The sequence below is a fragment of the Rattus rattus genome, chromosome 5 (genome assembly GCF_011064425.1).
Source record: "Rattus rattus isolate New Zealand chromosome 5, Rrattus_CSIRO_v1, whole genome shotgun sequence".
In the NCBI taxonomy this organism is placed as follows: Eukaryota; Metazoa; Chordata; class Mammalia; order Rodentia; family Muridae; genus Rattus; species Rattus rattus.
In genome coordinates, this window is record NC_046158.1 from 6,477,234 (window position 1) to 6,495,522 (window position 18,289).

General features: G+C 38.8%; 1 protein-coding gene across 1 annotated transcript in view; it reads right to left on the minus strand.

Moving 5' to 3' along the window:
* Positions 1 to 1,219: 1,219 nt before the first annotated feature.
* Positions 1,220 to 18,289, minus strand: part of Bmpr2 (bone morphogenetic protein receptor type 2) — a 108,213-nt gene continuing 91,143 nt past the window's right edge. Inside the window, exons 10-13 of the mRNA XM_032902905.1 lie at positions 14,154 to 14,290; positions 9,191 to 9,363; positions 4,552 to 5,831; positions 1,220 to 2,897 (exon numbers count right to left, since the gene is read on the minus strand). Of these exons, the coding sequence (XP_032758796.1) occupies positions 2,647 to 2,897; positions 4,552 to 5,831; positions 9,191 to 9,363; positions 14,154 to 14,290 (1,841 nt within the window). The 3' untranslated portion in view covers positions 1,220 to 2,646. The remainder of the gene's footprint in view (positions 2,898 to 4,551; positions 5,832 to 9,190; positions 9,364 to 14,153; positions 14,291 to 18,289) is intronic.

Below are 18,289 nucleotides of genomic sequence, written 5' to 3' on the forward strand. Positions count from 1 at the left end.
GGCCAAAAAAGGGAACTGGATTCTGTGGAAGTTGTGAGCTGCCATGTAGCTGCTGGGAACTGAACTTGGGTCCTCTGTAAGCGCAGGAAGCACTGTTATTATTATGCCATCCCTCCAGCCCCACAACTAGAATATTCTTAAGGGAACTAACCATACTCTGATGTCCTATTATATTACTGTCCCGAGAAATCTTTTTAAATTAAATGATTTTCATTCAAAAGGCCTAAAATTAATTTCTGTGTGTGAAATTTTGTGGTAAATTCCATTTCGGCTCAAGAATCAGATTAAATAAATCTAACTAGTGTTAAAGGGATTTCTGCATGCTGTGTAGTACAGATTTCAAATTTTACTAAAATGACCTATACTTACTACCTTTCCTATTCTTCAAGCAGTTCAAGGAATTATTTGTTTTAAATACATTTGCATGAGATGGGAACTATAGAGATTTCTTTTATCTGGCATATTAATTTTTGAAGCATTCTATTATTAAACATTAAAGACTTGAAAAATTCACAACTGACTGGCCCTAATATACACTGTATAAGAATGTAAGACAATTTTTCTGACAGGAAAAGATCAGTTGGACCTCAAAGGGTCATTTATTCTTAATGTTTCAAATTGGAAATGGGAGGAATATAATTTATTATGATTTAAAGTTGTCATACAATTGGAAAATAAAAATTCTGAAATGCATTTGAAAGCCATTTGGACAAAAGAAATGAGTGAAAGATTCAAATTATTTGTTACATAGACAAAGGGCAGTAACTAACTAGAGAAAAAACAAAAACAACTGTATGGAGAAGACAAAAATATATATAAGACTCTGAACCACAAGAGGGGCCATGAAACACAAAAGTCAGAAAGGAGTCCTGGGCACAGGTAAGACAATCCTAATCCTAAGAACTGAGAGCTCTCGTCAGTGCTGCGGCTGACTAAATGGAAAACGCTGTCATGTCAAAGCACGGCAGACGGCAAGTGAGGGAAGGTCAGGTACGAGTTAAACAGAAGGAAAGAGGATTACAAATGAGAATGGATTAAAATGGTTCAGGACAGAAGAACCAAAATCAGGACTTTGGAGATTTGCATTTAACTTTTTATCTCCCTGCTAAAACTGAAAACATAGTCAGATAATGGATATTAAGGATTCTGAGAATCTGAAAACCATGAGAACAATGTCTACAAACTGATAGGAAGCAATGTTTAGGGAAATTTTCTAAAATTTTTGACAGAAAGTGCTTTATTAAAAGACACAGAGACTGTTGTTTCAGAGATCATTAGTGACAAAAGAAGTAAAAGCATCGTGACAGCAAGGTCACGGCGCATCGTCAGCAGAAGACGCTCTATCACGACAAACATAGTGAGTGCTGCTCGCCATCAGAGAACATGTGAAACTGGCAAAGGGAGAAACTACAAAAGCAGTCAGTGAAGAACGAAGTTAGGAAAGACAGGGCCAATCTTAGTCTGCTCAACGGCCCTAAGTTGGCAGCAAGCCTTTCTTCCATAGGATCTGGCGAGCTGGCTGGAGCTTTCCACAGTGTTTTAGGTCACGGGAGAAGGAGGAATCACTTTTTCACATAGAACTGTCAGGCAGTGCTGGGAAACAAGGAACCATCCTATAGATTCGATTACTCCTGAAGTTACTATAAATAGGAAATGTGATTTAATTTGTGATGGTCAGAAAGTGAAAGTTACTATACTAATCACTTTGCCCAGCTATTTAAACATTCCATGTAGGTTTAGTCCTATACACTTTTTGATAAAAAATACTTCTTAAATAATGAATACAGACATGAACATAAACATAGAAAAATAAAAGGGAGAAGGCTAATATTTGCTTTCCTCTGTTTTGTTCTATGCTCTCTTATGAACTTCCAAAACCAGAACCAGATATACTTAGTGAAATGCCTGGAAGGAAACACTTAGCACTGGAAGGTTAGAAGACAATGGCATCTCAATAAATGTTTTGGTAAGTCCTGTGTGGAGCCCTTTGGACAGCGTCTAAGCATCTCCATAAGGAGAAAGCTGGAAAATGTTCATATTGTCGAAGACCAGGGAAAATGTTTCTTTCAACAATGGAAGAAGAATGTGTGCCCTGCTAGGAAGAGAGCAGATGAGAAAGCTTCTTTGTGGTCTACAGACTATTGCACATTCAAATAAAACACAAAAGAATGTCCAACAGATTATGGTCAAAAACACGTAACATATAAACTAGCTTGTGCCCAGAAATAAAACATGGATACCAGACACCGTTGCAGTCAAACCTGTCTTAATTTGCTTCTGTTTTAATGACCTTTAGAAAATGGTCCAAACTGATTATCAGCAATACACTGTTTTTGCTTTTTTTCTTAAAAAAATATTTTGAGACCACTTTTGATAAGCACACATATAATGTGGTCATAACAGACAAATATAACTTTAGCAAGACTAAACAAAAGTGCAAAACTTAAAAAACAAAATTAAAAAATATGGAAGCATAAGCTAAAGTTTTCTGCATAGCTGAAATCTATTTAAAGCAAGTCCTTGCTGCAGGGGTGGGAAGGGGTGCTGACAGGAGGTTAAAGCAGTTTTTTGTTTTTTTTTTTAAATGTCTTCTGCATGTTTAAATGATGCAAAAAAATAATTTCACTCCATAAGCTTGAAAACATCTCACAGACAATTCATTCCTATATCTTTAGACACCATGGTTGTGGCAGTGCCTCCCTCTGCGAGGTACACAGCAGTGCTAGATTTAGAATGGACTGCCCTGTCACTGCCATTGTTGTTGACCTCACAGTCCAGTGGCTCGGTGGAGATGACCCAGGTGGATGGGCGCCACCGCTTAAGAGAGTATGGAGTTTTCACACGTCTCTTGATCTTTTCGCCTGATCCTGATTTGCCATCCTGCGTTGACTCACCTACTGGAAACAAAAGGAAATGAGCTGTGTAAAAGGAAAATATTTACTTTAGAGGAGTTTGTTGGGCATATAATGCAGCTGATGGAGTGCTTGCCTAGAATGCAAAGGGTCCTGAGCTCCAACTCAGCAGCACAAGCGCCCCAGTCCTGGTGCACATGGCAGTCACGGCACCTTGGAGGTAGAAGCAAGAGGGTCAGAGGCTCAAGAGCCTCCGCACAAGGCCTGCCTGAGCTGTGTAAGACGCTATCAGCAAAACCAAACAAAACTACGCTGGATGGAGAACAAGGGGCTGAACTTCACAAACAGGTCAAGCCAGCATAGAGCCCAATGAAGGACATTTCTTGAATATGTGATGATGCTAGGTGATGTTTCTCTAGGCAAAATTCAACCAACTCAGTTTTGAGTCTTATCTAAAAAAATAATTAAAACTCACAAGAACTAAGAAAATTCAAAATTCTTCATTATATTCTCAAATTCTTTTGTTCTGGTGTAGACTCCAACTTGCTTAAAAACAGGTATCATTTGACTTAATGCTGACAGCAGGGCTAGCTGTGAGTGGGTGATGTACTCCTGTAATCCAAGTTCCTAGAATCCGAGGAGAAGGATACTGACTTCAAGTCCAGCCTCTGGCCACAGTGAGTTACTGAATGAGTCCTTGTCTCAAAAAGACAAAGCAAAACAATGTCCAAATGACCAAGTCATACGGTCTCTAACATGTAACAGTTTTGGAGGGATGACAATTTTCCCATTAATTCTGTTTTCATACTTGACAAAAAGCTTTATGGATACAGAAGCACGAAAGTTGTGTCAATTAGCTTGTAATATAAACCACTTAAGCAAAGAGCCAGGTTTTCTTTTCTTTGTGGTTCTGGAACTAAAACCTGGGTCTTGTGTATTATGGGCAGGTGCTCTACCTATGAGCTACACCTCCAGGCAAGGGGTAGATAATTTGCTATTCGGAGACCTTCTTTCAGTCCACTCTTTAGTTTAAGAAAGCATAAAACACATAAAAGAAGTCTCTTGACTTCTACAATTTATTAAGATCTGGGTGTGTTGGCACACTCCTAATCTCAGCACTTCGGGAATTTAAGACCAGCTTGGTCTATAAAGTAATTTTTCCAACCCCTTAATACAAACACACACACACACACACACACACACACACACACACACACACACACACACACACACGAACGCACACAGACACACACACACACACACACACACACTTACTCTGTATACCGCACACATACACACACATTTACTCTGTATACTGTACACAAACACACACACACACACTTTGTATACTGCACACACACACACTCTTACTCTGTATACTGCACACATACACACACACACACATTTACTCTGTATACTGTACACACACGCACAAACACACACACACTTACTCTGTATACTGCACACATACACACACACATTTACTCTGTATACTGTACACAAACACACACACACACTTTGTATACTGCACACACACACACTCTTACTCTGTATACTGCACACATACACACACACACACATTTACTCTGTATACTGTACACACATGCACAAACACACACACACACACACACACAAACACACACACACACACACACACACACACACACACACACACACACACACACACACACACACTTACTCTGCATGCTGCTGCCATCCAGGATATTTGTGGCTGAAAGATCCAGAGAATTGGGCCTCTGTGCTCTTCTGGGCTTTGCTGGCCCAGGGTCTGCAGCTGTGCTTGTAACACCTTGTGCAGGGACATCTTGTTCTGAACATGGATTGCTGTTGTTGTTATTGGAATTAGTTCGACCACCTTCTAATGGCCGTTCCCTCCTGTCTACCAAACGATCCAGAACCCCTTCATCATGGCCAGCCTGCTGCTCTCGTCTCAGTAAAGGTTCATGTTCATCAGGACTGGAATTGATATTCAGTCTGGTATCCTCACCAATAAATTGATTCTGCAGCATTTCTTGGGCCCTATGTGCCACTATGTTGGCTGCCTGGCCAGATGGCACTGCCCCATTGGCATACTGGGTTGTGGCAGCATGGGAATTAACATTGTGGCTTCTACCTGCCACACCATTCATAGTTACTGTCACCACATGAGGCTCTGCTGCATTGATTGTATTCATCTTGGCAACTCCAGTTTCTACTTGTTTCAAGTTTGATTTGTGCTTGTTGCCAAATTTTAGCCGGGGTTCTTTAGTTGAATTTTTGGTGTTCAAAGGCAAACTAGTAGGTCTCTTAGGAAGGTTCTGTTGCTTAGGGAGAGGATAGATCTGAGCAGGTGGAACATCAGGAATTAAACATGCTTGCCCATTTGCAGCCTGTGTGAAGTCCTGTTGTCCAGTCACTTCCACCGCAAGCTTTATGAGTGGATAAAGCAAGCTAGAACTGGTACTGCTCAACGGGTCTGGCCCACTGAACTGCTTCAGAGAATGCTCCATGAGATTCTCATCAGAGCTTTCCTTGAGGTTCTTATCAACTTCTTTTGGGTCTAGCTTATTAGTTTCCAAGTCTTCTTCTGTCAGCTGTAAGCAGACAGGGGTTGGCCCGAGTGACTGTGCAACATTTGTGGCATGCAAATGTGTCTCATCTGGGTATGGCATCTCAGATATCGTGGTCATGCCAGTACTTGGAGTGAGGCCGGTGGTGTTTGTGGTGGTTGTGTTTGTGGACAGGCTTGTGACGCTTGTTTCTGGGCTAGGGATTCGAGCTTGTGCTTGCTGTCGTTCATAATTAATTGAGTTTCGGTTCTTTTCTCCTATTGTCAACGGTGTGCTGGACATTGAATGCTCAGAGGAAATATTTTTCACAATGCTGTCAGTGTGATGGATTGAGTCTTCAATATATGAGGAAGAGGAATAATCTGGGTAAGGCCCGATTTTTGGCACACGCCTATTATGTGATAGGTTGCTTGAAGAGAGAGAAAAACGTAGACATTGAGAACACAAACTTAATAACAAACTGTTATCTATTCCCAGCAAACACTACTGATTCCCAAGCCCCACTGCTTTTCATTTTATGCTTTACAGTCTTTTTATTGCTTTTTTTAGTTGAATGTATACGAGGCACGCGCAGAGGTCAGAGGACTACTTGTGGGAGGTGCTTCTTTTCCAACATGTGGGTCAGGGATCAAACTCAGACTGTCAGGCTTGGTGGCAAGCACTTCACCCACCAAACCTCTCACTACTTCTATTTTACCCTGAATCATATTTAAGAGATTACTTCAAACTCCTGGTAATTGTTAACAGCTTGGTAAATTCAAACTTTATGAGGTTATTTTATGCAGTCTGTAAGACTGTGTGGAAATCTATATGGTTCCAGATAGAATTTTTATGGGCGCTCATTATTAACTTTGGGGCTGGAGGGGATGACTCAGTGGGTAAGTGTCTCAGCAACTCTTTGATTTCCAGCACCCACATGACAGCTCACAAATGCCTGTAATTTCGGTCCCTGGAGATCCAATGCCATCTTCTGGCCTTGGAAGAACAAAAAAAAAAAAATTAAAAAAAAAATACAGAAGAGTTAATTTAAAAAAACCCTCACCTATAATTTTATATCACCAGCAAAGAACAATACACTTTTAATGACCTGTACATTTGTACAAGTAGATAGTTTTGTAAGTAGAGGAACCACACAGGTGTGTTTATATTGTATTTGTGTAATCCTAGATCCAACAGTATATGCTCGACAAATATGTTATGGACTAGGTTCAAGTGGCTGAGCAATGAAAAAGAACATAGAATTTGTTCACTTTTCCAAACATGCCCATTTAAGGGCACAGACTAACAGTGCAGCATGTTCGCAGGAAGCCACTATCAATGTAAGTTGTAGAGCTAGGACATGAGGTGGAATATGACACTCAAAGGAACCAAGATTCAGGAAAATTCTTTAGTTACTGAGATGAACAGCCAGCAACAGCACTCCTGGGCACGACAGCTCTGGGCTGCCTATAATTATTCTTTCATTTATTAACCATTCTGTAATTATTTAAAATCTCATTACAGAAGGCATAGCCTTCACTGAGATGACCAAGGTACTGAGACATTAACAGATAACAGTATTACAGAAGAGACTCATCAGCTGTAGGAAACTAGGTTCTCAAAAGATTGCTGTATTACAGGGGATGACAATTTATAACATCAGATAACAAATACACTTGTAAGAAAATGTTGTTGTATAACCATGAAAGGGAAGTTAAGGATGTATGGAGAGGTTAAGGCTCAATAAAATAAAGCCTACAGTGCAAACACCTATTGAATGAACTATCATTTAAGGAAACTGACAAGAGACCAGAGGTGAGAAGACTCATTCCAAGTAGAGGTGAGTACACAAAGAAAGGGGGAAAAAGACAAAGGAAAGGAGAGACATAGATTGTTTTTCTTATCATTCAAGAAAAATTACCAAGTATTTAGAGTAAAAGCTTCAGCTAACCCTTTAAGTCTTTATTTTATGTATATAAACATTTGCCTGCAGATACATGTGTGCACCGTGTGGTACCTGTAGAGGTTAGAATAGGGAGTTGGACTCTTGGACTCAGAGTTGCAATGGTTAGGAACAACCATGTGGGTGGGTGCTGGGAACTGAACCAGGCTTCTCTGTAAGGGCAACCAGGGCTCTCAACCACTGAGCCAGCTCTCCAGTCTCTCTGCTGAATCTTGACAGATGAATAGATTGCATAGTTTACAGACTATAGGGTAGTGGAAAGCAGAATGAGGATGGAAGCGGAAGACTTTCTAGTCCTTGTAAAGTGAGAACGCTTGTGTTCAGAAGCTGCTCTCTACCCTCCTTGGCTTGTGAGAAGCAGGGTATTTAGCTGAAGCCCACTCTACCTATTTATTAGTAGTGTAAACCACACATAATGTAGACTGTTCTTACAGAGGGGAGTAGAAAACAGAAAAAATTTCAAGAAAAGTATATTTTTATTTACATGTCCCCTGGTAATATTTTCCTGGACATTTTCTTGAAACTTTTAAATATTTATTATATAAAGTAATAAAGTTGTTATTTTTACTCCCAAATACAGAACCAAGAATATAAGTGATCTATTTACAAGTACCAAATTATAGGGATGTTTTGACTTTTCACATTTTGAGACAAGCCCAGATTGGCCTGGAATTCATAATATAGTCTAAACTGGCTTTGAACTTGTGGCAATCCTCTTGCCTCAGCCTCCCAAGCTCTGAAATGACAGGCATTAACTACCATGCCTAGTTAATTTTGTTAGAAACCTTTTTATTTAGGATTTAAAATTATAGTTCTAACAAATGAAATGTCTCATAAAAACAATATTCGCAGTGGAGTAGAAGGCCACTTTTGGGTGATGTTACTGTGAACTTATTAGTAAAGTATTCTTTTAAGAAAAAAAAAATCACTGGATAGGCAGTCGGAAAGTCTTAGTGTCCAGTGAAACAGCAGCTGGGTCACAGTTTTATTTGCTCAAAAGAAGAGAGAAGACTACTTATAACAACAAAAGATATCCCACATGAATGTAGACATTCTTACACACGTTTTATAACTATGAAAATGTTTTACCCTTAACATTAAAGGCAAGTTATATTAATAAAGACTAATTATTAATTAAATTTTTCAAGATATTGTTTCTCTGTGTAGCTCTGGCTGTGCAGGAACTTTCTCTGTATACCAGGCTGGCCTTGAACTCAGAGATCTGAGTGCTAATAGTATATGCCAGTACAACTAGGTAATAAAAACTAATTTCTTTTCCTGTATCTTTAGATATAAAAATACATATTCTGTCTTTTTTTTAAAAAAAAGATTTATTTATTTATTATATATAAGCACACTGTCACTGTCTTCAGACACACCAGAAGAGGGCATCAGATCCCATTACAGATGATTGTGAGCCCCCGTGTGGTTGCTGGGATTTGAACTCGGGACCTCTGGAAGGGCAGTCAGTGCTCTTAACTACTGAGCCACCTCTTCAGCCACATATTCTGTCTTGTATTCATATAAATAAATATTTCTGGAAGAATGGAAATACTGAAAGGCTACAGCGATGGCTCGGTGTTTAAGAGCTACATTCTTCTTGAAGAGGCCCTGAATTCAGACCACAGCAGCAGAGCTCACAAACTGCCTATAATTCTAGCTCTGGGGGTTCTCATCTGATCTCATCTGCCCATCCCTGCTCCCACATACACATAATTAAAAGTAACAAAAATAAATCACTTAAAAAATGGAAGTTTATCCCTGTCCTTCATTTGGTGGCGGCTGCCAACACCTTCAGATAGATGCCAAACCCCTCCGGATCCTACCGTTCGTTCTGCATAGCAGTCGACATTGGGTTGACCGTTGGGCTCACAGACTTGTTTCTCTCCCATATCATCATGAGTTCAGCCATTCTCTCCTCAGCACACTGTGCAGTGAGCCGAGCCTCTGCATCCTGGTCCCAGCAGTCTTCGATTGTTTCTTTGAGTGACCTCACTGCCTATAGCATAAAATATACATCAGATAATATGCTGTTTTTAAAAACTATTCAGGTTTTTAATTTAAAATATATCAAAGAAAATCAGGTTTTGTGTGGTTTGTTTGCTTCAAAACAAGGTTTCCCTGTGTAACCTTGGCTGTTCTAGAATGCACTCTGAAGACTAGGCTGGCAGAGAACTGAGATCCTCCTGCCTCTGCCTCTGCCTCCTAGTGCTGGGATTAAAGATGTGTGCCACCATGCTAGGCTCCAAACTAATATTTTAAAAAATATAATAAAATACTCTTCTAAAAGAGTAAAAATGAGGGATTCCTAAAAGTAAAGGAGTAAGCAGATAAGGAACTTTTAACTTAGCTCCCTGAAAAGGAACAACTGTGGTATGTTAATGTGTTTCTTCAAGGCCTGGGATTTACATTGCTATTGTTAACTCACAACCCTGTTATCAATTGCCACTAATCACATTTCAAAAATAAGTTTATGGACCAGCATGAGGTGGCTCAGAGGGCAAAGTCACTTGCTGCATAAGCTGGTGATGTAAGTTTGATCACCAGAATTTAAACAGTTAAGAGTACAGACTGCTTTTCAAGAGTACCTGAGTTCAAATCCCAGCAACAACGTGACAGCTCACAACTGTCTAACTCTTGTTCTGACACCCTCATACAAATGTGTGTGTGTATGCATGCATGTTTTATTTCTGGATTTATTTACTTTATGTGTCTGAGTGCTCTATTTGCATGTATGCCTGCATGCCAGAAGATCCCATTACAGATGGTTGTGAGCCACCAGGTGTTTGCTGGGATTTGAACTCAGGACCTCTGGAAGAGAAGTCGGTGCTCTTAACTGCTAAGTTATCTCTCCAGCCCTAAAGTAATGTTTTTAATAAACAGAGCAGCTATAAAAGATAAACATTATTTTTAAAAGACTTAAAATGATACTTTAAAACACAGTAACAAAATTTCAGTATTTATTTGAGTAGCTAAATAGCAAATATAAGGGGACAGAAGAAAGAACCTGTGGAGTTGAAGATGGAAAACAAAATGATTCCGTGTAAGGCCAGAAGTCAATAAAATAAGGAGCAGAGATAGGAGACATGGACATGACCCCAGAACAGGAGCACACATGCTGAATATTCAGTGTAGGGCTTCCAAATGGGGACGTGAAAGGGGCAGGAGGAATGCCTGAACACATGGTTTGAAACTCCTCAAATTAAGCAAAATAAGTGAATCCACAGACCCAAGAAACTTGTCGAACACTAAGCAGGATAGAATAAAGCCACAGCTTCAAAAGACAACTTACAGCTGAAGTGTCATAAACCAAACCAAACCAAAACAAACCAAAACAAACCAAAAAAAAACACCCACCCCCCCCCCCCCGGAGATTCTGACAATGAGAAATTTCAAAAAAGACTCTCCAGTAAGATCAACAGCCATTTCTCAGTGGAAACAATTGAAGCAAGATAGGTGTGACATATTTAAAGCATTGAAATAGAAAACAACTGTTAAGAATTATATATCAAATAAAATTATCCTTCAATAATGAAGAAATTAATATAATCCCAGGTATAACAAATCTAGGGAGTGCATTGCTAGTAGACATGCCCTATAAGAAAGTTAAATGGGGTTCTCCACCCTAAGATTTAAAAAGTAATTACAAATAATTATAAGAGCTAATAGACTGTATTTTAAATAGCTCTTCCTTTTAAAGAGAGAATTAAGAAACCCTTACTCATTTTAATAAACTATACACCTCCTCCCTAATTCTTGTATTGTATTGTTACTGCAGTGAAACTGTTTCCCCCGCTCCTGGCTGTAACTTATCAGGTTTAAATGGATTTGTTGGAAGTAAACCAAGTATTACAAATCCCTTACTTAGCAACTTCATCTAAATTATAAGTAAAAAGTTTCTGGGTAAATCTTCATATGCTGCATATCCCACAATAGTAGGGATGCAAACAGATACTTCAAATAGACCTTAGTTGTGGTGAAATCAAACAATTTAAAGAAGATGAAAAGAAGTTGCAATTTATTATAACAAAATCTCAAAGATTTCATAGACAATTCCCCGTGGGGTCAGCAGCTCTGGAGAGCCATGGTAAAGAACAACTCATCCTCCCACCTATGAGGGCTCTTAAGGAGCTGCCCAAGTTCCCAGAGCAAAAACTGCATTGCGAGGCAATCGTGTGCATATGAAGATAATAATAAGCTCTGTGATGGCCATACACCTGAAGATCTGAAGCACAAGCTTGCCTTGACATTAATCTATTAACAAAGATGGCCAATGAGATAAATTCAATATATCTGAATGGAAATATACAGGGATTCTTTAGTCTTTGATATAACAATAATGAAAATATTCTATTCTACTAAGGCAATCCAAAAATGGGATGTGAAAATATATAGTAAAATGATTTAAATTACTATATTTCTTCATGCTTTTTCTTTAATTATAGTTAAGAAAATTAATTTGTACTACGTATAAAGATATAATGAATACCTTCAGAGTAATCATTACTACCTTCTTAAAAAAAGAGATCACTGAGGAAATAGGAAGCCTCCTAGAAATATAAGTATGACTGCAAAAGCTGAAATAAAAATTTTTGAGTCCATTCTGAGGGAGAATGGCATGTGCTGTGGTGTGCATATAGCAGTCAGAGGACAACCTGCATCGGTCAGTTCTGTCTGTCTACTCTGGATCCCAGGGACTGAAATACGTCATCAAGCTGGGTGGCCAGGGTCTTGGCCTGATGAGTTATCCTCCCATCCAGGAAATTAAAAAAATACACTGAAGAAATAACTGCTACCACGTCCTAGTGAGAAATTAGCCGAGGACTGGAAAGATAAAGCCGAGCACGTCCTGAACAACGTTGAGCAACGATGAAAACCAGATGGAGGCTGGAGGTGTAGCTCAGAGGGTAGACTGCCAGCATACACAAGGCTGCATTAGAGGACAACACCCACAGTCAGCACAGCGCACACACTTCAGAGGTGAAGGTGGGGACTAAAAGTATGCTCAGTTACATGGGTAGCCTGACTCCCACACTCCCACACACACAAAAGATGGAAAATAAAAGAAAGATATTCAGACTTGAAGTGTCAGGTTGTTCAATATTAGTTTAGTGAGAATTCAAGGTCAAAGAAATATAAGGAAAGAAGTAATTTTAAAAGAAATACTGGAGAGCTTCTGACTGAGGAAAGTTCTGAATTTTCAAACTGAAAAATCTATTTAATACCCAGGGGGAAATGTGAAAAGATCCATGCTAACACACACCCAAGTGAAATTTCAAAACTGCTTTGGTAAAAGAAGTCTTAACAGCTTTCAAACAGACAAGACAAAAACTGGGTGTGGTGGTAGACTCCACTGTGGTGGAGTGGAGGAGTGGCCTGCATGGGCTCATGCACGTGAATGCAGATCCTGTTTGGGAAGGATCAGGAGGTGTGTGCTTGATGGAAGAAGTGTGTTGTCACTGAGGGTTTCAGACTTTGAGGTTTCAAAAGCCCACACCAGGCTCAACCTTGTCTTCTCTGATAGCTGCCTACTGATCAGCATCAGCTGTCAGCTAATGCTTCAGCACCATGCCTGCCTGCATGACACCACATCCTGTCATGATGATCATGGTCTAACACTTTGTAACTTAAGCACACCCCCAATTAAATGTTTTATAAGTTGCCTTGATCATGGTGTCTCTTTACCTCTAAAACAGTCAGTCAGCCAATATGTGAGAGGTGGATGCAGAAGGATGGGGCATTTAAAGCCATCCCCAGCTATGCAGAGGGTTTGAGGGCAGTCTGAGCTTACTGAGAACTTATTTCAAAAGGGAGAAAAAGAGAAAGACGAAGCAGAAAGCAGTGGAGGTCTGTGGGAGATAGGCTGGTAGGCAAAAACACTATTGAGGCAAGCATGACAACCTGGGTTCTGAGCTCAGTCCTTGGAACACATTCAAAGAAGGATTCAGTGTCCTTTATGAAAAATCTCAGCACTTGTGCTGTGAGGTGGGCAATGGAGACAGAGCTGACTAGAAACTGATGGGCTAGGCAATCTGGAGTATGCAGTGTGGCAGAAACAGAAAGCGGACCCTGCCTCAACAAGGCAAAACCAAGAACTGACTGCCACATTGTCCTCTGACCCCCAAATGTGCACCTACCCCCAAAATGGAGAAAGATTGGACTATATCCACCTTTTCATTATGAAGACTGGAGGCTGGGGGACATTTTCGCTCTTTGAAACTGTTACTCTGTTAAATACTACTCATGTATGATACCAAGATGGAATGCTCTTAAACATGCAAGGACTTACGATGTTTAACACCTTACTCATATGGTAACATAATTACTTAAGTAGAACTTCAGCAAAGAAAGAAAATTATCTAAAAGTAAGAGAAAGACATAAGATTTAAAAACTGTTGCTTCGTGTGTAGAGCCTAAAAAGAACAGGAAGTGAAGACGACAAGGAACCAGGGAATCGTGGCTGGTGATAGTAAAAACAAGCTTTCCCAAAAGGCCAGAGCTTGTGGCAATATAGTAATGTGCTTCCTAAGACACCACGCTCAGTACTGTTGTACAGGAAATGTTCACACAACACAATTCTGATGTTTTTATTTTACTGAACTTCCTAGATCCACCTCTACACATCACCCAGCCTGTCTCTGACAGTGTTTTACATTGAAGCCCAGGCTGGCTTTGAACATGTGATTCTATTGTCTCAGTCCAATGGTGGGGGCCAAGTGTGAATCATCAAAGTTAGGTGGCTTCTATTTTTGCTTATCTAGTTCTAGTAAGAAGTCCTCATTTTCTTACCAGGCTATTTTCTTTCCAGGCTTCTGGGAACTTGGGTCTCTGCTTTTCTCTCGACACAAGAACCTGCATATCCTCAAATGTGGGATGGTTTCCAACTTCTGTCTGAAAAGCCATCTGGTAATCTGGTACAGATTCACCTGTGTATTCATAGAAAAGGATAATAGAATTTCTAGTTGTCTTAGAGGACAGATTAGCAGAGCTATTTCTAATATCAAATTATATAAATTAGATAGCACATTAGATATCATAGCATAGAAATCATGTATTAAAACCTTTCAAGAATATATGCAAATTTTAAGAGTCATTATTATTGATTTGATATATTGTAAATATTTAGAAGTCTCAAATTTTATTGATAAATAAAATATTTCCAATGTTACACAGATATTTTACTTATTCTTTAGTATTGAGGATCAAACTCAAGGCCTTGCTAAGTAAGTACTAAGTGCTTAGTACTAAGTATGAACATGCTAAGTACAGACTTTAACTCAGAGCCCCTAGACAGCTTTTGGTTTGTTTTGGTTTTTGTTTTTTCAAGATAAGATTTCTTCATATAGCCCTGGCTATCCTAGAACACACTTTGTAGACCCAGCTGGCTATAAACTCATAGAGATCTGCATCTGCCTTCCAAGTACTAGGATTAAAGGTCTGGTGTCTTTTTAAGTAAGTTTTCTACTGGGGAGCTCTTTCTCAAGCTTGATAGGTATTTTAAAATGAGACTGACTATTATTTAATTTAGGAGGAAAATATTACAATACTTGGTACCTAAAATTATGCCTGGATTCTAATCCCATATTAGAAAATAATGAAAAATTTCAGGATTTAGTACAATAATATGCAATCAAATAATCACTATGCCTTATCAAGTTATTGGCTTAATTCTAGTTCAGCCAGAATATATCAAATACCACAATTTTTTGGTTTTGTTTTGCTTTTGGAGATAGGATCTAGTGTTTTCTAGGCTGGCCTTATATTCCTTATGTAGCCAAGGATGGCTTTGAGCTAGATCCTCCTGCTGTTAATTCCTAAGGGCTTGTGTTACAGGGATACCCTACCACACCAGCTTTATGCAGGGCTGAGGACTAAACTCAGGACTTTGTGCATGTTATATGGCACTATAGCAAATGAGCTAACTTAGGGATCTAAGTCCTATATAAAAGAAATTTTATGATAATGACTATGTCATTATTTAATTTTCCTTTTAATAAGCAGCACTTAAATCTAGAACATTAAAGGACCACGATCGTCTCAGTATTTGACCAATAGGCACAATTAGCTGCTTACAGTGAAATACTGCTGACTTTTAAAAAATGTGATAAAGTGTATTAATAAACACACAGAGCCAAACAGAAGACTTTTTAAGACTAATACAAAGTGATGGCAGTCAGGGCATTCTGGTTCTAGTCTGTGCTCCATCTTTTCCTTGGGAAAGTCATTTAACCCTTGTGTGTTTCAATCTTCCTGTCAGTAAGTAGTAATGTCTGCATTCCTTGTCACCACAACACTGAAAGGTATAATGACCCAGATGAAAACAAACACAAAATATGACAAGCCTTTGTTTCTATTTGAAAATTCAAAAACAATTCTTGTCTTCTATCAGTACTTTAAACAACTTTAACAATTTATAAAAATTAATTGTGTATTTTTATAATCTACTCAGCAGAGCCCAAGTTATTAGACTACTGCATTGCATTTAAAAACAGGTGACATTTCTACATATTTTTAAGATTAAAGAAAACCAGTATCAACATTCAACTCTAAGACAAAACTAAAAGATTTAAAGTTGTTGGCTTATAGCACTTTGTTCCTTGAAACCTACCTCATATTACACAATCAATTCCAATTCAAATTACCTGTAAGCTGTACTTTACTGGCACAGCTGGTCTGCCTCTGACATGATGATGTATATACTTCCCAGTTATTATAATCATTAAAATTCTAACTTCAAAACTTACTATAAGAAATTACTGTATGATTTTGTGTAAATTCAAGTTTTGACACTAACAACTAGCAAAGAGAAGTTGGGAAATGGCTCAGTCTGTAGACTGTTTGTCATGTAAACATGAGGTCCTGGGTTAGGCTGCCAAAATCTATCCAAAAAGCCCACCAGTATGATATGCACTAGCACTGGGGAAGCAGAGGGAGGCAGACTCCTAGAGCTCCACAACCAGCCAGCTCAGCTGAACTGCCATGCCTCCAGCCAAAGAAAGAGACTGTTTCAAAGAATGAGGATGGCTTTCAAGGAATAATACCTGAGGTCAATCTCTGGCCTCTACACGAGTGTATGCATGTGCACATGAGTGCACACACACACACACACACACACACACACACACACACACACACACACATTCTCATTCACCAAAAAAATTCCACTAAATATTTACGGTTCTAATTCTAGTTTTTCAATAGACACTTAATTGGAGCTAACTTTATTAATACACTTCGGACATAAAGATGTTAACTTCCTATGATGATGGGAGATACAACCCTTTCTTAAAGCTTTATAGTCACTGGCTTGCTAAAGACAAGTCCTTTAATCTCATTTCCTTTCAAACTGTTGAAAAGAGAGCAAATATTTGACCCTATTGTTTAACACTCCTTTCCTCTTACCTCCTCTGGATTGGTTAAGTGTATGTCTACTTATAGAGTTATTTTTGATTCCCATCTCAAATGACATTATTTTATTTCTTTTCTTTCTCTTGCCTTTTTCGTTCTTCCTTCATCCAAACACTGTAGCACTTTGCTATAAGTGCTAATGCTAAGACACTTAACCCATTATTTTACAAATACTTTATAGAATCAGACTTCATTACGTTTTTGTTTAACCTCAAAACATACTTTGTATTTTGAAATACACAAAAAAGTCTTAAAAATTTTATAATTATTATATAATACTCTTTAGGGTTTTTTTGGTTTTTTTTTTTTTTCCTTTTTTTTTCGGAGCTGGGGACCGAACCCAGGGCCTTCTACCACTGAGCTAAATCCCCAACCCCAACTCTTTAGGTTTTAAAAATTATTTTTCATTTTATATGTTTGTTTTTCTTGCTTGTATGTACATGTACTCTGTGTGTGTGTGTGTGCGCGCGCGTGCGCGTGTGCATGTGCATGTGCGTGCACGCACAAGTGTTTATCTTCAGAGACCAGAAGAGGGCATTAAACCTACATGGTGGCTAACAACTGTCCATAGGTACCAGGTATCCGTGTGGTGCACAAACATATATGCAGCCAAAAGTCATTCATATACTTAAAATAAAAATACAAAACTTTTAGAAGGTTTTGAAAAGTACCCTGTATACCTTGCTTGTGTTTTCCATATTCTGTCATACAGTTTCTGTCTTCTTTATTTAACAGAAGATCCTCTTAATCAAATAATAATAATAACAATAACAATTATAATAAAAATAATAAAATTATTCTTAAAGCCCAGGTGTGGTGATACTTGCCTTTAATCTTAGCATTTGGGAGGCAGAGGTAGGTCAATCTGTGAGTTTGAGGCCAGCCTGATCTACAGAGCAAGTTCCAGATCTGCCAGTGCTACACAGAAAAACCCTACCTCAAAAGAACAAGTAAAAATATTCATGGGGGTTGGGGATTTAGCTCAGTGGTAGAGCGCTTGCCTAGTAAGCGCAAGGCCCTGGGTTTGGTCCCCAGCTCCGGAAAAAAAAACAAACAAACAAAAAAAAAAACTAACAAACAAACAAAAATATTCATAAAATGTAAAAATCATTGTATGGTTTGAATAAGAATGCTTGGTCACCAAGGAGTTGAACTCTTTGACAGGATTAGAAGGGTCAGGAGGTGTGTGCCTTGCTAGAGAAGTCTCCGGGAATGGCATTTGAGGCTTCAGTAGGCCATCTCACATGAATCAAGACGTAGCTCTCAGCTCCTTCTCCAGCACCTGCCTGTGATGCCTGCTGCCATGCTCCCTGCCATGACGATAATGAATTAAGCCTCTGAAACTATAAGCAAGTGCCAATTAAACGCTTTCTTTTAAAGAACTGCCTTGGCCACACAGTATCTCTTCACAGCAATAGAACAATGACTAAGACAATCCTAAAACCTAAAAAATAAAATAATAAATTCTTCAGTTATCTATCAATATTCCTCTTCAAACATTTCCATAGTTAACTCAT